General features: G+C 38.8%; 2 protein-coding genes across 4 annotated transcripts in view; one reads left to right on the top strand and one right to left on the bottom strand.

Moving 5' to 3' along the window:
• CTNNA3 (catenin alpha 3) overlaps positions 1-21,341 on the bottom strand; it is a 471,555-nt gene that overhangs the window by 237,299 nt on the left and 212,915 nt on the right. The gene's annotated exons all lie outside the window — the stretch shown is intronic.
• Positions 17,531-21,341, top strand: part of LRRTM3 (leucine rich repeat transmembrane neuronal 3) — an 89,910-nt gene continuing 86,099 nt past the window's right edge. The window contains exons 1-2 of one of the 3 annotated variants that reach the window (XM_026851992.1): positions 17,531-18,050; positions 18,379-19,910. In XM_026851992.1, coding sequence (XP_026707793.1) covers positions 18,047-18,050; positions 18,379-19,910 — 1,536 coding nt within the window. In that variant the 5' untranslated portion in view covers positions 17,531-18,046. Of the gene's footprint in view, positions 18,051-18,080; positions 19,911-21,341 lie in introns of those variants that run through there. The other 2 variants (XM_026851993.1, XM_026851991.1) reach the window with 2 other exon arrangements.

The raw sequence follows: 21,341 nt of genomic DNA on the forward strand, positions 1-21,341 counted from the left end.
AGTTATAATATCACAATTCTAATCCTTGCAAGAACTTTCCCCTCCTACCCCAAATCCTCTCTGACAGAGTCCCTTCTATTTCTTCTGCCCTAAACTTCCTCAGTTGCTCATCTACAAGAACTGGGTTGAGTTTTTTTTTTTCTTTAAAGCTAATTACAGTCGAAGCAACCATGACCTCGTTGTGCTAAAGGAGAGGATTTTATATTTACATTTGTGTTTTTACTATCAAAGATCCTGCTCTTCCTTTCTTCCCAAAATTGCCTCTAGATCTAGAGGTGTCCTTACTCTTTCCTTTCTCCTATCCTTCTGCTACACCATGCTGTCATCTCAAATCTTCCTGCACTCATAGTATCTGGATTTACATTCTTCTACCCTCATCCCACAACGACTATAATCCAGCAGTCCATTTGCACTAGCCATCCTCCTTTGATCCCTCTTTCAGTACAGCTGTTTGAGCCCACAATATGCCTCTTCTTTACCTCAGTTAAACAAATTAAGGTTTGTAGGCTGGTGTTGTTTGGGTGCAGGCATGGGGAAGATGGAGAATGAAAGAGCAACTTTAAAAAACCCTACTCGAGACAAATTATCAAAAGAAGTCTTTCCTGATGAAAGCATAGGGACAAGAAATTGCTTTGGAAGTGAATGGAGGAGAGGAACATTGCATGGTAATTTTTCCATGTATTCATCCAAGCAAATACATCCGTTTGTTCCTCCAAAAACACATGCATGGAATTTTTTAAGCAGACCTCGGAATAGCAACCATAGAAAAATAAATAGAAATTTTAAAACTGCATTTTAACAAATGCTTAATCTCAATGAATCACCAGTAAAAAGAGAAAAAAAAAAAAAAAACAAAAACCACCCTACAAAACAATTTATTGCATGGCAACACTGAAGCAGTGGGAGTTTAATCTGGCAGACAAGAAATAAGGGAAGGAATATTAACCATTCTATGCTTTAAAGCAAAGCTGGTGTTTTGGGGGTTTTATTCATTCAAAACATGTTTGTCTGATTATAAAGCTCTGGAAGATCCTTGATATGAAAACAGGCATATAATAATGTATATCACTTCTCAGTTTACTGTATACTACTTCTCTCTGTTGCCTTTTTAATAAAGTTATGGCAATTACACAAAAATTCTTTGCCCATAGATTTCATCTGAAGAGGACATAATATCTGCATAGATAGGACAAATCCTTCTTGGACTAGACCAGGGGAAATGTTCAATATTTCTCCCAAACAATTAACACCGCTTGCCCTATCCTCACTCTGTCAGTACTGTTTATATCAACCCCAAAATGGAAAGATCTAATCTTTCCCTAATCCTAACCCCATCTCCTTCCATATAGCCTCAGTAAACAACGCAATGGCCATAAATGATGAAATGCCTCCTCAGTAAATGCAGGGATCTGCCTTGCCCCAACTCTACAATGACTTTGCTTCTGAGCACCTTTCTTAACAGAAGAATCTGTAACTTTAATTCTCAACCCTACATTTGACATATCCAGTCTGGGCCCAGGCATGACAGTCTGAGAAAATCGCAACCTCAACTATAACTCAAAAAGATATTTTATTGAAAATAACTGCGAGGAGTCCTTATGCTTCCATTGAACCTGCCAAATAACGGCTGCAGAAGCCTTTATGTGGCTAAAAGAAAAGCATATCTCACTGTCACACAGAAAAAACAAGACATGCAAAACTGGTCAGAAATTAGACCGTAATGTTAAAGTGATAACGGCTGTTGCTTTGTGAAGACTTGATGTGGACAGTAGGAAAAAGCAGGGAGAAACATCACAGAACCTGAGCCACGAAATAAGTTAAACTATCTAATCTCATTGGAACCTGGGGCTGCAATACCCAGAAAAAAACTAACAGAGTATGATTTTTGGCCTGCAGCCCAGCTGAATGAGACTTGAATCAGTACTGACAAGGCTTAACTCAACTGCTATTTGATTCTTGCTGCGCACGGGGAAACTGGAGTTAACAAAGAAGATAATTTTTGCCTCCAACATTTACCCTTCCTCCTAAGCAAAGCTACTGCAGAACTGTGACATTTGTCTAGTTCTCACATCAGAAGGGATACCAATACAGACATAAACCCAAACACACCTAGAGCCGTGACTCTACTCTGAGGAAAAAGATTCTTAACTTTACTTCCCAGTCCCTATAGATTCAAGTATGTGTCATGAAAATTTTTATTATGTACAAAGGGAACAGCTAATCTGAAAAATGACCAGAAAAAAAAAATGTTATTCAACTTTCTTGCCCAAGATAACAATAAATTAAAATAATTACAATGACGATAAATGATAGACACACCTAAACAATTTCTAGAAGTCAATCTCTAAAGACACTAATCTATTTACATTGCCAAAGCAAACAGCCCACCTACAACATTTGCAGACTGCAATGTTATATATGAAAACTAGTTTTCATGTTGGCCTCTATTTACCGACCTTTTTTTAGATCAGTTTTATGTGTCTGAAAACCCATAGTTCTACACTATATGTACAATATCAATAAATTAGTAGATTAATTTTTACTCATATTAAAATGCTGATTAACTTAATCTGAATTGACTTGTGGGGAAACATCGGTCTGTATTTTTCATTAATAAAATGTGTTGGAAGCTTTGACTCTTTACAAAAATCAAAAACCAAATCAGGCCCGTGGGTGAAAATTAAAACCACTTCAAATTTGAAGAAATTCAACAACTAACTCCCATATTTTAAGCACATTATTAATAAAACTCCTGTTTCTCCACATTCATATATATATTTAAATGATGCATTTGTAGGATATCAGCATAAAGTACTTCAAATAAGCTGAAACAATTTTGTAGACATTTTGAAAATCATCACCTCTGTAAATAAACCCTGAAATCTTGACTTTCATCACAATTTTTGAGGTTTTTTTGTTTGGTTGTTTTGTTTTTTTTTTTTTAATAAATAACCGCCTTGAAAACTTGTAAAGGTAAGGGTAACTTTCCCTGTCAGTTTTCAATATATGCAACATAAAAGTTGATATCAATTTACTAAAACAGCAGCTTCTAGAAAAAACAATATTAATTTCTATATGAACACACAATACTATCTAAGCAGTCCAAAAGCATGTAAAGAGAGTCACAACTGATGGTCCTCTGAGTGAAAAGATCAAAATAAAAAAGCCAGATAGGGAAGACGACATAAATATTTGTAAGAAATTGAATTCTTCTTCAGAGAAAACTGTTTCTTGGTGATAACCTACTCATTTCGCATGTATTCTTGTGGATTTACTTCTTTGCCAGTAACAAATGTTAGTGTTGAGGCTCCCTGGCTCATTTGCACAAGACCATGATGATGGGTAAGATAGTACCTCAGCCTGAGAGAGAGGAGACAGTGCAAAGGTGCTGTAATAGATCACTGCGACAGCGAGAAGTCATGAGGTCAACAAAAAAATAAATAAATCTCAGTTTCGAAACTCAGTGACTCCTTCTGTTCTTCAGCCACTAAAGAAAGCCCTGAAGAACTGCTACATGACTGACTATTGCCTTCAGACATGGAAAGTCTGAAGCAGAAGGGAGGGAAAAACAAACATTTAGAAGGCTAAAACTGTAAGGATTAGAAACACAGGGTTACAGTTAGTAATTAATTATGTTGCCCTTATTTATAATAAGGATTTTCAGGACTTTAGAGAGAGATAGATTTCCGGATTTTGAGAAAGAGAATTATATGTGTAGAAATGTTAATAATTTTAAATTAGTAAAATGTGAAATGTTGTATCTCGCCCTTCCTAGAGAGAGAGGAAAAAAAAAAAAATAAATCTTATAGATCTAGAGAAGCTCTTCCCTGTTTAAAGGAGGTAACAGTAAGGCAGGGTGAGATACAACAGTGACCATCTGGACAGAAAAATAAGATACTGTCTTATGGAAAGAAAGTTGAAAACATGCCTTCACCCCATGAGATGGAAACCCACATGGTCGGCAGCCAACAAGAAAATCAGGTGGGTGGGTTTATTTGGTTTTAATGGACAAAATGAGACTAGCAAAGGTCCTCACGGTTAGAAAATGTCTGCATCAATTAATAAAATTAATACGTTTTTATCTGGCTGCTGTATTTACTTGCTGAGCTTCAAGCATATTTTTATTTTCAGTCACATTTCCTGAACAAGAAATTGATCCTGAAGAGACTGCAAGAATGCCTAAGACCAACCTTTTTAACAATGTGGAATTCAAGACAATACTCAGGGTTGTTTTGGGTTTTTTTTAATCTGACCCATTAAACTCAACAGATTAAATATTAGAAATTAAAAATAGAAATTTCCTTAACAACCTCTTCTGAATTTCTTATTAAGCATCCTATTGAACCATCAAGAATAATTATATAGTATAGATGAAGATAAAGCCATTAATTATGGCAAGAAATATAATGCTTTGCTTTGTTTTATGTAATAATCCCTGTTTGGCTCAACTGGAACAAGAGGTCTGAGTCACAGGAAATGCATTACAGAGAAAAGTGCACTGAATTTCCATGAACGTTATATTACCTTGGAACACTCTTTATGGTAATTTTTCGAACCATGATGGGTGTTTCTATGATAACTTCAGTTCCTTTCCAGCTGTGTGCATGGGAGCTTTGCACTCTTGAAGAGCTCAGGAATAGAACTTCCGCACAAAACTGTTCACCTACACAGTGAACCGACTGAAGAAATTCTGTGAACACAGATAGACTGACTGTCTTCAGAAGCATTATTGTTTCAGCTGTGATTTAATGGGAATGACTAGTATCTAGATAAAAGGATTAGTGCATTTCCCTTACAGTCTTTTTTCCAGAGCAATAACATTTTGCAACAGTAGTCAGAAAAATCAAAACACATCCCTTGTCTGCTATAGCAAAATTCCTGTATATAAATATCAAATGGGTGTTTATTTGCTTATATGTGCATTAGAAAGTGATTTAACTTCGATTTGTATATTGATTAAAGGGAGTAGCAGAGAGAAAGAAAATCACAGAAAAACATCTCTGTCACCAGACTGTGAAGAACCTGAAAGGCTGGTACCTGTACACGCAGATACCAACAGAACTACTCACTTCAGTGTAATGTGGATGAATATGCACGAATTAAACTGACCTTTAATTGCAGATCTAAGAAGGAGCTGAGAATAGTGAGACATGACATCCTATATTTTCATTCCACTTAGCAGAAATGAACCTTGCAAACAAGACTTTTAACCAGTACCGGAGGGACTTTTCACAAGGTGGTGAGAATCTGATTATCTCAGCCTCCTTCCCTGTGGAACACTAATCCTGAATAACTGGACACAAAAGCTCCCCTGTAGAATGTCAAATAAGTTATCTGCTTCAGTTCAAAGTTAATTAAGATTCAAATTGAAGACACAATGTTACAGCATGGCTCCCTAACCCTAAATGAAGACATTCAACAGTATGAGGGACAGCTACTTAGAAGAATATTTTTCATGTCAGTATGTTTAGACTAAACATATGGTAACCAGAGCCAAGCAAATGTTAACTCTATAATGTTTACACGCCTCCTGACTTGTGAAGGCACTCTCCTTTTAACACACAGATTCATACCGTGTTTTCTTCACATGAAATAATTCCCTTTCTTGGGGAAGTAAAGACAACGGGAGGCCAGTAGAGCTGACCTATTCCACTAAATAAAGGTAATGGCAAACCTCAGAAGAGGCAGAAGCACTTAACAGTGAGTTCCTATTTATTCATTTCATTTCAAACCCAGCAGCAACTCCTATAGATTGTCTTAGACTCCAAGACAACATAATATTTCTATTTTGGATTTTATCAATCTTCTATAAACATTACCTACAGCACACACAAGCATGTCTAACATATACTCACAAGTTCTGTAAGAGTTATTAATGTTTAAATTAAAATTGCATAAATGGAATCTTATCATAAACTATGAAATATTAATCACCTTGAATATCAGGAGTAAAACTATGTAGTGACTCCATAAAATATTTACCTCCGACCCTTGTTCTAATCACGCAAAGTACAAATTAGAGACAAAGTAAGAGATGGTCATTAATTCCATAGGGAACAGACATCAGCAAAACAAACTCCCAGTAAATGTTAAATGTAATGTTATGTTAAATCATGAAACTCATCACTAAATTCCTACTAATGACCTCCGCCATACATATCAAAAATGTGTGCTGAAGGATACTGTTGTTCTAACATACACATTCAGATCTGGTTCACTGATAATGTCTATTCACTAGGACTCCTGGAAAGCGTTTAATTAGTGTATTGCTCCACATAACGATAAAAATCTGCCCAATTTTTAAATTCTTTTTTATTTCAGAACATAAGAAACTCCCTAATGATTTGGTAAATGGGTTCATATGCGGTTTCTACCTTTCTTGAATGGCAACAGTAGAAAGAATAGGAACTGAAACAAAGCAGACTCCTTTGCTGCTGCTGACTGCTTTTGCATTAAACTGGGGCAAGTAAAATAAGCCACTACTGACACACACGACACTTCCAGCCAGCCTTTGATAAGGAAGCGGCAGACGGTACCAAGCAAACTGCACAAAGCAAAAGACAAATACCAGCAAAGGGTGGCAGAGGCTGCAAACCAGCAAAGCACTGAAAGTATTTTATTCTTTCTGAAATATATTCTAGGCACAGTGGGACATACAGGATTTCATACATCTTTGCCGCAAGTGGCCTAAAGTAAAAAATACCAGGTAAGTGGCAACTTAAGCAGAGAATACAAATGTACCAGATAAACACTTTAAAATAAAAGGACATAAAATAGCCATCAAGTACTTCCAATAGCTGTGAAAAAGACCAGCAACAGAAGGTCACTGGCATACCAATTACTGCTGAACATTTAAGAGGCTAATTCTCCCAGACTGAAAAGGATCAGCAGCTCCCTGTCTTAATCTTTTGGATAAAACTTGTATTATTTCATTATATGATAGGGTATGAAGTATTTTAAAAGACAGAAAGAGAAAAAAAAAACAAACCAAAAAACTATACCAATGGAGAATCATCTCCCACTGAAATTCTGCAAATGAAGCACATTCATTAGGTGATAATTAATACTGTCATCAGGTAAGATGTTTGACTGTAAAAAACTGTGCTTAGAAGAGTAGGAATTCTCTCTCTCAGTGACCTTGATGCAATTTACAACAACCTTTTTTAAGTAGAAGATCTAAGTTGGACGTTTACCATTACTATGCTAATTCCCACCATGTCAGTAATGGGTAATGACAAAAGTTTAAGGAGTTTTGCAAGATCAAGTCTTGAAGTTCAACTGTTACACAGCCTGGCATATTCACGTCTGTGTTCCCCTCATGTTATTGTGTGTACAACAGTGTGCAATGTTAAACCCTGGTCTTTACGTGAACATACGAATCATCAACTTCTTTAAAATGTTCATCTTTTGACCAGCAAGTATCTGATACAGAATTCCAAATACCATGGTACATATGTAAGGAGCAAAGATATGCAAGGACATTTACAGGTTTCTTCTTGGAGATTCTCTCCTACAGTGGTGTTCTGATACAACTTCAAGACTTTTATCCGTTTACAGATATCTCCATTTTAACAGCATATTTCTACTTGACTTTAAATCGCACGGAGAAGAACACTGAAATTGCTATGTCAGATAAGAGCGCTGGACCTCTTCCAGCTCTCTGAGTGGCAAGCACTAGGTATTTTAAAGGAAACTGCAAAGATTTTCATAGGACACAGTTCTTGCTCAGTAACTGCCATAAAGTAACTTTGTTTTTTTCTTTTCCTAACCCCCATTAGTCACTTTTTGAGTTATACATTGAAACAGGAGACTTTTATGTCTTTTAGCATTTACTACCCTATGCGAATCCTTCATGCATGCAAACAGGCCCAAGGCACATCACCTCAGAACAAGTCCCACAGAGATTGTATTGTGGGGTTCAACTATCACAGTATAAACTAAAATATACAGCTGAAATTATGCATATTAAGTTTAAAAAAAAAAAAAAAGAAGTATATTTAACTTCCCCTGAAGAGTCCTTCTTTTCTACTTTTCCTAAGAATTTCAAACTAAAGATTTTGACATCAGTCTATTTACAGTTGTTCTGTGTATTAGATTTGTATATATTCATTTTACGATTAGGGTCTGCTTTAGTCTTACATCGATAAAGCACATCCCTAGAAGCTTACAGACTCACAAAGGAACGGGGGAAACTGCTGAACACACAGTGGTAGAAACCCCCACAGGAAATTTTTTTTTGTTATGTTAGTTATATGGGTATGTGTCTATTCATGCTCTGGATTTCAATCGGGACAATTTGTCCAAATGACAAATAAATGATGACACAAACATATGCTGTAAAATCAAATCAGAAAGCCACATGACTTCCCTGTTACATAGAGAGAAGATTTTTCTGTTATATACCCATGATGGAAGAGGCACACTGTAAGAACAAGTGGATGGAGATGTGCCTGCTTCCTGCGTGTCTGGAGGCAAAAGATTTGGTTTGGAAACTGAGTACACATTTATAAGACCTTACTACTTTCTCCCAACTCCTGTTACCATTTAGGGACCAGAAATGAAGCTGTTGACTCACTCAGGTTCAGCTCTTCTGTCTCTCTACTCTGTGGGCTGACCAGAGTCTGTACTTGGTTATTATTTGGAAGCAGCCCTTGCTTTCTAACCTTTTCTCTATGCAACTAAACTGTAAGAGAGAAAGGTGGTTTTAAGCTTCTTAACTACTTAGGAGATACACAATACTGGATGGAAGGATTTACAAAATGCAAAAACTACGATAGGCCTATCCCACTATTGTTGCAGGAAAGAGAAGAAGGGGCGAAGACTACAATTCTCTTCATGTCAGCTTCCTCTCATCCTCCCTGCAGCACTCTTCTACATTTTGGTCGATCAGAAATTAACATTTTGCAGATACTTATTGCTTTACACTGTGACAAAATAGGCAAACTCCATGTATAATATTTGAGTCCCTTTGAGTTGGGTTTGTCACTTGTTTGCTGCCCTGTCCACTGGACAAAAGACATTTACTTTAATTAACAGTATACTCTCACAGAAACCAACACATATCTGTAGTAACGAAGATTTTTGTTTTGAAAATAATTATATGGGAGTCTGTTGCACCTTTGTAAATCGCTTAAATATGCTGGGGGGTTGTTGTACGTTTATTTCTTTATTTAATCACATTTAAATTAAGACAATTTTCTTGGGTAGCCAGGGCCTGAAAAGATGAGTTAATAAGCCATTTAAATCACATAGGGTTTGTTCAGAGCTCTGTTTGCTGGACACACCAATGGGAAAAGAATAAGAAGGATGGCAAGTACAGAATAGAATAGTCAAAAGATACCTGCAACAATTAACCTTTGGTATTTTTTTTTAAACCAGAAACTTCTAGTCCATCACTACTGGGCACGGATGAGTGACCTCTGTGACTAAGTAGAAGCAGATTACAGGCCAGTTAACAAACCAAGACTCTCAGTATAATTAAGATTCTGAGCTTTCTCAGGAACAGCAACTACCAAAGCTAGAGTATCTAAAAACTGCTGTAGCTTGCTTAATTGAAAAAGACTTGATTGAATTATTAAAAGCTACAAAAATCTGAAACTTTTGATGAAAAAGAGAACAAACGTTTTTGGCAGGAAAATGCCAGAAAACAGAATTAGGCTGAAGCCAGGGAAGGAAGTGACTAAGCATGCAACTGTAACCATTTGGAATAAATCATTTTTATGCTAGTCACAGTATGAATGAACATAATTATATGCTTCTTAACTTTGTTCATGTTTTTCTCTTTCAGTTGCAAATCTGTTCAACTGTCATGTTTAGTTTTCTCTTCAAAATGTTACTAACGCTGTATAGTAACACATCACTCCGACTGTCTTTGGTTTGAAATCACAATCTCAGAATACCACACGAGTCCAAGCAGAAATCCTAATATAGGTAAGATAGAATGCTTTTTTTTCTCTGTAGAGGTTTTCCTGCATAAGCAAGTGAAAGGAGAAAGTGGAAATTATTTTAGAATATTTCAACAGGTCAAATGAATTCACGTTCTTCTGCAGTCTTTAATTCCTTACACCTGTATACCAGTTTACACTGAAGAGCACTAAGACTAGGAAGTAAAGAATAATTGTTTTATCTACTAATCTAGATCTGATCCTAAGGAATGCTATGTATACATATCTTTCATTTCAACTAGCCCAAAAACGTTAGCCACTCATCACAAGTTTTATATAGAAGTTTAAAGGTAATATTAGGCAGATTTTTAAATAGTTTGCAAAATGGCACTCGTAACATCAAAAGAGATCCTACAGTGAACAGGAGTTAATAAGACAATTATCCAAAGATTTAAGATAATTTTTCATTTTAAAAAGAAGCCGGTTTTCCTATATTTGATGGCTATGTTGTCCTCACATGGAATTTTGCCATTTGGTCATTCTAGCTCAAAAAAATGTATCAAAATAAATTATACCCATACCAAGTAATAAAAATTACAACAGATACGGGATAACTTGTACTGGAAGTCCAAAAAGGAATGCGTTTGAAAAGGAATGTGTGAAGAAGACATGTTTGTAAATAACTAGTGTCAGACAAAAAGTGAAGCAAGTCATCTATTATGCTGGTCAACTTACAGCATGATTAAATATCACTATCCCTCTCTCAGAAGCAGAGATACTGAGACCCAAAGAAAATTTGGGTAAAAGTTGAAGTTTGAAAAGCAATTTATGAGACTTTTTTTAATGGCTTTTGATATCATGTGGACATCATTGTTTTCCTATAATGGAAGACCTTGCCAGCTGCCTCCGTCCAGCAATCAAGGAGCCACAGCAGCCAACAGATATTCCCAGGCTGACCTGACAGGATAACTACCTCTGCAGCTAGAGCACACAGTAAGATACCAAGGCAGGTTTATTTGGAGAGCCAAGGAGCAACTAGTTAAATGTGTAATAGGGAACATGTCTGAAATTCACAAGAACATGTGTGAACAGGCGCTGTATATCTGTGCTCTTTGCTGAGCGACTGACAAGTACTCTTCCCTCAAAGACTTCCACATAGGGTAGGAGTTAAGAAGGAGAAGATATAGGCAAAGGCATGAAAGCAAAAGGACCAGCTGAGGAGGAAAGGCTACCCTGAGGTTATTAACTACACATCAGCACTGAAGACGGAAAAGGTCTATGGTTTGATGGAAAATAAAATGCTGCCAAATGGTCATATTGCTGATACTACCACCGCCTGAGTTCTAAGCCAAATGTTACTGTTCTTGTTCTTACCAGTAAGACGGGACATGCTCAGAGCTCACTCCTTTCCCTCTGGCCAGAACTGGACGCTGTCAGGATTTTCCCCCCCCCCAAACAAAGTGTCTTTCTGTCAGAAAACATTTATTTATATAAATCTTCTATTGAAACATAGCCATTTAAAGGAAACCTTCATTGCAGCTTTCCAATTCATTCTCCAAAGAAGAAAAAGTATTTACGTGCACACATATGCTCCATTCACCCACAGCTAAATTGCTCATCACGCTATTTCTACATAGACTATCAGACAGAGCCAGACATTACAATATCCTAACTGGCCCCATGGTTTTCTCCTCAGTCTTAACAAGACCAAAGACCTACATTCCTGCCGTTTGCTGCTCATCAGCCATGACCATCGCTGGCAAGTCATGTACCCTTCAGCTGATGAGAGCTTGGAGCAGTCTGGCTCAAGGGCCAGGCAGGCACATGTTCTGAAACCAACTGCTCCCCATCCCCTCTGATTCCTCACATGGCAGCACAGAGCTGCTCCAGGGGTGTCACTCTGCTGGGACCAGGCTGCAACTTCACTTGATTTCAGTTACACAACACCTCCAGCCTGATGTCCCAGTGTGACAGAGTTCTCCATGAACAAAACCTTTCTAGAACAGCTCCATGTGAATATGGCTCCTCAGACAGCTCATTACCTTTGCCATCTGTCACAGTCTGCCACGATACATACGCAGGATTGTTATAGCAAGGTGGAAGAGTCAGATAGCCCTAGGAAAACAAATCATACTTCATAGGCAAGCATACTTCATGGAGACATCTGAGAGTTTCTGAATACTTTAGGCTAGATAAACCCCAAATGTGCTGCCTGGACAATACCACAGCAGACACTCTTCCAGCAATGGCATCCTGGCCCACAAAAGAGCATTTGCAACAAGACTGGGTTTATTCTAACCTAATCTCTCTGGCATCTTCGCAGAGATAGACAGAATCACAAGCAGAGGCCACTAAGACTGCCTTTCATTTTGCAGCTACAGGGCTCTTACGGTGTGTATCATTCATGGTCTGCAGGTTGAAGCTAACACTATGTGTGAGATGTAATTGATTTATTTGAGCTAGCTCCCAAACAGCTTCAAAACTGTAGGAAAAGAAGTCAACTGGGGAACAGTTGAGTGTCCAATGCCTCATTAAGGGTACAGGAGTTATGAGAGGATGCAGAAAACCTAGCCACTGGATGCCACGAACAAAGGTTGTAGGCTTCTATGCAGCATTATCTACCCTGAGACAGCTTAGAGGCCCCTGTGACCTATCCACAATGCACAGATTTAAACAAAATCGTACAGCTGGGAAAGCTTCATTATTCAACAGTGTGCAACTGTGCATAAGGAAAGCGATAGCCTGTGTTGCCCTGTGAACCACGGCACTGAGGAGATCCTCCGGGTATACACAAATTGACAGATACGTCCCCGATGTCCTCTACAAGCACTCGGATATTACGGAGGTTACTGACTCCTAGACAGGGAGCATGGCTCCTATTCAAGCTTCAGATGTTGCTTCAGTTTATCACAGAATTTGTAACTTGGGATCCTTTCACCAGAGGCGGCTTTGTAAAGCTAATTGTTCCTCACAGGAGAGCAAAGGATATTTTGCTTATCCACCTCCCTAGTCTATCACTTACCAACCATAATCCTTCAGGTCAGTCTTGACAAACTGCTGGGGTAAGACCCTAGTCTCAGTCTTCTTTCCCTGTGTCTTCAGAGCATTTGTTGCCTCGATTTCCCTTGCCTGCATGTTCCTTGAGCCTAGCTTTCCCACACTTCCCTTTCCTTACATCTGTCTTTGGCAAATCGTGCATCCTGAGTTTCCCTCTGTCTTCCCACACTCTGATATTTACACTGGGAGTTATACTCCCCCAGCTCTAATCTGATCCTCCTGGAACAGCAGGTTCATTTAATCACTGGCTTAAAAATTGCCAACATATTTTATTAGACTTATCTACTCTTAACGATACAGTGATAGCACACTACAATACCACTTAGAACAAGCTACTATTGCTAACCCAGCTGACTCCTAGTTTCTCTGTAGAGAAACAAAGTCAAGGGAGAGATATACGTTGTCACTTCATAAGCCCAAAAAGAACACAGTGCAGCAGTGCTTATTTATGGTTCCTCTATCTGTAAACAGAAAAATGCTGTATCCAGAAGTCTAAATTCTGAAATTTGTGCATTAACAACATAGTGCACTGTGGCTAGAAAGGATCATACTGCTTTTCTGAATGGATTTTTTATGGGAACAACAGAAATGGAAACTTGTTTTTAATTATTTCCTTTTTTTTGTAACATCATTATTAAATAAGAACTGCATTTTAAAGAGTAAGCATGAAATATCCTGAAGAAGGCTGATGAGAAGCAAGTGACAGGAGAAGGGAAGATCTGACCAATGATTTACATTAAACCCCTCTAGGACCTGGTAACTGCTGGTTCCTTATGCTTTGGAAGTTTACATGTCTTCCTTGCACCCCTCATCTCCATTCCACTGCAGCCTGATAATACTGTCATCTCCCCTTCTCAAATGAACTTAGCAAACAGATGTACCTGGACATCACACGTGCCTTCTCATAACCCTGAACAGTGCAAGATTTGCTATTTCCCTTTTCCTCTGCAAAATGTTTCAATTCCAAACCAGGTCTCTGAAGGAACAGGCTTTCACAGTGAATGTCATCTTCTGTTTCACCCTTTACTATTCTGACTGCAGTTCATGTTAATCTTTCCATAGGGAAGTTGCAGCTAGGTACAGAGACCACAGCCAGAATGAATGGAAAAAGAAAATACGCTAAAATTTAGCTACATAAACAAAACCAAAATCAAACATGAAATGAAATTAAAGAAATTACTGCAAAATCAGATAGCAGTGAAATCCATCTAGAACAATTTCCAGGCAGAAAACCTATTGAAAGTTTAGTAGCAAGAGAAAAATCTGGGCTGTCACTACCCTGGGATAGTGCATAATTTCCAAACATATTTGAATTTAATTTGTCTGTTGTGGTGATGAAGAAAACACTGTGTTCATCAGAGGCTCCGCCCAACACATCGCTTTCCATCTACATGAATGTTAAGACATATTTAGCAACACATTTGTTAAGGTATTTTCTCATGTATGCCATTTTCTCCTCAGAAGCAGCCCAGAATAACAAACTGGAGTGATCACGGAGGCATACAACTCAAAACTAATAAGCTTCCCAGGTTCTGTGGCATCTCCATTTATGTCCAGGGCATATCCCAAAACACAGACTGTGTGCAAGGGTACACAAATAAATTAAATATTTCTCTTAAGAGCACCTGTCTTGGCAGAATTGCATGAAGTGCTGTCTTCACAGGCAGAAGAGAAGGAATAATATCACTTGTGAGCGCTAATATTCAGTCAGTGTGAAGTCATCGAGACTTCTGCTCCTTGCAGTTTTTACCTCCTGTTCCTGACTGGGAACTGCTGTTCCAGGACAGGAGGCAGGGCTGCCCAGCAACGGTGCAGAGCGCTGAACTTAAAATGCCCTGTGCCTACAGAAACTATCCTGCAGAATGAATACACACAGACTCACATGGATGACAAGGTAATTACGCACCAAGCCTTCCACAAACTCCTGGATTTTAGGCACTCGGGACTTGTGGCATTAGTTCTAATAAAACTAGCTTATCCATAAGAGAAGCTAGACAGTTTGTCCCCGTGCTCTTTTTTCCTGGTGATATGAGTTAAATGGTAATGCAGTGGGGTTGCACAGATATATATAAGGTGTAGTTGATCCAAGACAACGGTTAAACCACTTACAAAAGTAACTAAAATGAAGCTTCAACTTAATTCTCTATTTTTCATAGTTTATAATATGGTCAGATTGGTCTGAAATTTGGTATGAAATGTTTCATACTGGGAGCAGCTTTATTTCCACGATTTGAAAAGAACTCATTCAGCTGTATGAAGATACAGAAATGTAATTTTAAAAAACTGTTTATCAGACACTGGCACTTTTCCTGCTTGTGTAATTCAAAAAGGATCTCAGTAAAGAAAATTGAATTTGGCAATCCATTAACATAGATTTGATGCTCTCTCTGTTCATCTCTTGATGCCTCAACCCTTTCAGAAAAATGAAAATAACTCATGGTAAAAGAGAGGCTGTTCCCTCCTATTTGTCCAGTATATTGGCAATCATTAAAACCCTAGAAAAGCTGCTGAAGCTCTGCTGACTCATGGTGGCAGAGAACTTACTTGTTAACTCCACAACGAAGATGGAGGGAGAGAAGACAAAAGAGGAAAAGCCAGAGGATAGGCAAGGTTTGGGGAGAAGGCTCAATCTGAGCTGATATGCTAAGTAGCACCAACACTTCAGGAGAAAGAAGCTTTACATGCTGTGTTTGAATCAGATGAAGATTCAGACCTAATTTAATGCCATCTAAGGCATCTCAGGAATTTAAGTGAGCCATTTCAAAAAAGAGTTTACTTGTCACAGGCATCCTCTACTGTCAACAGAGGAAGAGCAGCAGTTCCAAGAGACAAATTGCCTTACAGAAGGTCTGAATTGTCTTCTGAAGCTGCCAATCCTGCTCCATCAAGTACAGGGAGACCCCAAGGCAGTGATGGAAAACCTGTAACAGGCACACGAGGACTGGTACGTGACCCTCCTGTCAGCAGAACAGCTCCCCAGACTACCACAGTTCCCAGTGCAGCCTGCAGTTTGTCACTGGCTCCTCAACCCTATAGATCAGATTCAAGAGCCAGAAACAAGCTGTAGTAGAGAACAGGAGAGAGTTGACAGTCACAGAGATTAATGGAGGAATTAACCCTTTCCCTCTTCACAAATCGGACCCAAAGGGGAGAATTTGCACAGGATGTGCCTTGATGCAGGTGTGTATTTCTGACTCCTGACATGAAGGATGTTGATAGTTGTCTGCCAGGGGCGCCTGTGCTCCTAATTTAGGCACCATAGATAGGTGTGTTAATACTAGTGGGATTACTCTAAGCCTGAAGTCATTCACAGACTAAGTACTAGGCAATGGTGGCATTTTAATGCGTGGAAAATTTCAGGTTTCACCTCATTTTAAGTTCTTCTACGCTCACAGCAGTGAATAATAAGGAAAAATTCAAAGCACATTATTCCAAGGGGTAAGGCATCTGCCTCAGAAAGGAAAAAGCAGTTCTCAGAGCTGTCTGGTTGCATTTGAGGGACTGTAATCTGTCCTCCTCTTAACAAGCAGCACACTTCTCTTCAGGCTCTAGCCTATTCTTGCACGACAAAGAGCCATGATTTCACACTTCCCCACCATCATCTCTGATCACATATTTCTTGGTGAAGGAAGACTGCCAGCGTGGTGCATTTGCTGTAATGCCATCTTACCTTTGCTCTGCCCACATAGGAGGATGCACCAGTCCTTTCTCGACAGCAGACAAGGAACGAAGAGTAAGGAGAGAGGAAAAAGGCTCTTTATGTGGTATATAAGGACTGCCCAGAGCCACGCATCTGAAAAAACTCTGCATATTCTACCTTCACAAAAAAATCCTGCCTATGTCATAAATTACAGGAAAAATAATTCACCTGATTAAGGAACTACACCAAGCAGCTTAGTCCCTATGTTGTAAGCGTTACGGAAGCCTGTGTTTGAAGTGTTAGTGTTGTGGAACGAAGTGACAGCAAGTTGGGAAATAAATGAGCACAATACTCTCTTCTAACCTCCTGGCACTGTGCCTTTTAACAGAGAGTAAAAAAGCAAAAAGGCAAAATGTCAGCTCCAAAACATTTTTCATGTTGTAAAATATAGTGTCCCCACTGAAACGCTTGATAAGAGACACACTGAGGGAGCTGATGCTTCTCTAGAAAAACAGTGAGTTATTGCAAAAAGGTCATGTGAACACATGTCTAGTGCAGTAAGGAAAAAAAAACCCAACAACTACAAACCACACAACAAACCCTGAGGACCAAAAATTTGTTTCTATGTCCTACAAATGTCACGTTAGCCCTTCAGACAAAAGTCTCAGCAGCCGCACGCTGAGCTTTTCTTCAGTTCAAGGATGCAAACCAGCTTTCAACAAGCAGCAAAAGAGACTAAGAGGATTTGGGTATTTCAGCACACCTCAGTAGTTTACATCGGAGCTGACCATTCCGCTTCTATTCGTCACTCAGAACAATCACTCTTTTCCCAGCAGAGCTTACTCATTTGCAAGATAAAAAGGAAGACATTTCTGCACATGCCCATAATATTCTTCACCACTGGGGGCAGCTTTACATAAGACTGCATTCCCCGAAACCAAAGCAACAGTCGGACGGAGCTCTCCGGATGACAGTACGCAGAAGTGAGCAGAGCTTGTTCGGTGTACGGGCTTATTCTACCTTCTGTGCTACAAAGCAGCTTCCCAGCCAGATCGGGTACTAAGTAAGGGAACTGCTGGGCTATGGAATACAGCTGTGTGAATTCAGATAGCTAAATGGTGCTTGGAGAAATCTAACATGCTTTCCTATAAAGAGAAATTTTAAAAGCCAGGTTCCTAACTATAAAGATGCAAAAACGTAATATCCATGAAGATCCTATTACCTAGGAAGAATTTGACATTTTGCTGCGAATGCTGTGTTGGGATTGATTTATTCTTGGAGTGTTCTGCATGGCTGGCAAAGAATAATGTTCCAAAATCGGTCCATCTCCCAAGGGGTCCAATTTTTCTTCCTGGGTGTCAGCGAGCCCTGACTCACTACAGTGCAGCTGACAGGGGCTGCCATGCTTGTGGCACACTAAGCAAAAAACAAAAGACCTAAGGACGACCTTTGAACAACACAAAGGATGGGTATGTTTTTCACGTTATTTTTCTAATGTATAGTTCATAGCCACTGCATAGCCTGTGCTTTAATTACTCCATAGACTTACCTTGATGTAATTTGTTATTACAGTTAAATTGCTTAGGGATTACACCTTTTACCCAACTGTTCTTCAGTATTTATATAAAGGTATTCTTTTTAAAAAAAAAAAAAATCTGAGTAAAGAAAACAATGTGAAAAGTAGTTGAGCCGAGCTAGGGATTTTTAAATGCTTGTTGAAATAAAAGATTTTAGCATGACTGAAAGAAATGACTGATGTGTGGGGGGATAACTTTTCTAAGTTGTTTTTATTTCCAGGTTTCAATGTAATTAGGCTACTGAGCGGATCAGCTGTAGCTCTGGTAATAGCCCCTACTGTATTACTGACAATGCTTTCTTCTGCTGAACGAGGATGCCCTAAGGGCTGTAGGTGTGAAGGCAAAATGGTATATTGTGAATCTCAGAAATTGCAGGAGATTCCCTCAAGTATATCTGCTGGTTGTTTAGGTTTGTCCCTTCGATATAACAGCCTCCAAAAACTAAAATACAATCAATTTAAAGGTCTTAATCAACTCACCTGGCTCTATTTAGACCATAACCACATCAGCAATATTGACGAAAATGCTTTCAGTGGAATACGCAGACTAAAAGAGTTGATCTTGAGTTCCAACAGAATCTCCTATTTTCTTAATAATACCTTCAGACCTGTGACAAATCTCCGGAATTTGGATCTGTCATACAATCAGCTGCAGTCTCTGGGATCTGAACAGTTCAGGGGCTTAAGGAAGCTGCTGAGTTTACATTTGCGGTCCAATTCCCTAAGAACCATCCCTGTTCGAATATTTCAAGATTGTAGGAACCTTGAACTGTTGGACCTGGGTTATAATCGCATCCGAAGTTTAGCAAGAAATGTCTTTGCAGGGATGATCAGACTGAAAGAGCTTCATCTGGAGCACAATCAATTTTCTAAGCTCAACCTGGCACTTTTTCCAAGGCTAGTCAGCCTTCAAAACCTTTATTTACAGTGGAATAAAATCAGTGTGATAGGACAAACTATGTCCTGGACCTGGAGCTCATTACAAAGACTTGATTTATCTGGCAATGAAATAGAAGCTTTCAGTGGACCTAGTGTTTTTCAGTGTGTGCCCAATTTACAGCGCCTCAACCTGGATTCAAACAAGCTCACATTTATTGGTCAAGAAATTTTGGATTCCTGGATATCCCTCAATGACATCAGCCTTGCTGGGAATATATGGGAATGCAGCAGAAACATTTGCTCTCTGGTAAACTGGCTTAAAAGTTTTAAAGGGCTGAGGGAAAATACAATTATTTGTGCCAGCCCCAAAGAGCTGCAAGGGGTGAATGTTATTGATGCAGTGAAAAACTACAGCATCTGTGGCAAAAGTACCACGGAAAGGTTTGAATTAGCACGAGCTCTCCCAAAGCCAACGTTTAAACCAAAACTCACCAGGCCTAAACATGACAGCAAGCCCCCTCTGCCCCCAACTATTGGAGCCACTGAATCGAGCTCCGAACCTGAGCACGACACAGAACACATCTCCTTCCATAAAATCATAGCAGGCAGCGTGGCCCTTTTCTTGTCTGTGCTTGTGATCCTGCTGGTAATCTATGTGTCATGGAAGCGTTACCCAGCCAGTATGAAGCAGCTGCAGCAGCGCTCTCTCATGCGAAGGCACAGGAAAAAGAAAAGACAGTCACTGAAGCAAATGACTCCAAGCACACAGGAATTTTATGTAGATTACAAACCTACCAACACTGAAACCAGTGAGATGCTGCTGAACGGAACAGGACCCTGCACGTATAACAAATCAGGCTCCAGGGAATGTGAGGTATGAACCATTGTGATAAAAGAGCTTTTAAAAGCTGGGAAATAGTGGTGCTTTATTGAACTCTAGGGACTATAAAGGGAACGTTTTTCTCACTTTTCTGGCACAGCTCTTCCATGTCTCTTTTTTTGTACATTCATAATACTGGTCATTTTATTCTCATACATAATCAACTCATTGAAATTTAAATACCACAATCAATGTGAACCCTGAGCTCTGGTTTAATACAATACCTATTGTACAAACCCTCTACTGATTTCATTAAAGTCTCTCTTGTTTTTAAATAGAAAACTTCTTTCATAAGTAATCCATTGCACCTGCAGCAACTGTGCCTCTGTTTAGGGAGAAAAATGTCAATAATGAGAGAAAAAAAAAAAAAAATCAAACTCAGCTCCCCCCACCCCCAAGATTTGGCCCAAAACATACATACACTTACCCACACATATGTGCATATGTCTATAAAAGAAAATTGTGCTATTTAGTTTTGGGAGTGCTAAGTGCAGTCAGAAAATAATTTCATGCTATTAATTTAGGGTATTTGTGATTTGAAAATATTCAATACATCTTCTAAAAGTTCTTAATGGACTGTGATTGTGAATTAGTTGTATATAACTGAGTTTGACTTTATATGTTTCCTTTTATATTTCTTTAATGTCTTGTTCTAACAATAACAATACTCAGAAAGAACCAATCCACAACCTCCCACAGAAAGAAACACCTATAAAATTATCACTAGCTCCTTTTGAAAAATATTTAATTATAGGCATGAAAGAAAATAACGCCACTATGTCATTAGTCATAGATGAATAACAAAACTAATAATGAAAATCCAGCATGTCTATATTCCAGCACAGACATTCAAGCTCAGATCAACTAATTCCTTTATTGCCTGAAAAACTAGATTCACCTTTCATGAATTTTCAAGCCCATACCAAACACAGATGAATGTGTAATTGCTGCTATAGTCATTGACAAGGAAAGCACTCTCTGATTACACAAAAAAAGATGCCCAGTGTAACTCTCTGAACCTTCTTGCACAGCCTGAGGCCTGTGAGCCGAGTTGTTAAATCCCACTTTAGTGGCCCTGGCTTAGAAAACGTTTTAAGCTCATGCTTTCATCTATGCAAAGACTACATGAGCTAAACTAAACTTAGGCTCACCACTGTCAAATTAAACACTATAAAAGTGACTTATTTTTGGGTGTCTAGGCCACCAAAGTCACAAATTCCAACAGTCTTATAGGAAACAACTAATCTTAGCTAGTCTGCCCCTCTCCTAAATACAAATTAAATGTTAAAGCCTCAAAGATTCCACAGAAGAAATTTCTCCTTTGCTTCTCTACAGCTTGGGCAGAAAGTATGTAGAACTCTGATTCCACTCTGTCCTGAGTTTTGGATATTTTGGTGCCAGTAGCTCACAAAACTGTTAAAACTT

The sequence above is a fragment of the Athene cunicularia genome (assembly GCF_003259725.1).
Source record: "Athene cunicularia isolate RWA chromosome 6 unlocalized genomic scaffold, athCun1 chr6_part2, whole genome shotgun sequence".
NCBI lineage: Eukaryota > Metazoa > Chordata > Aves > Strigiformes > Strigidae > Athene > Athene cunicularia.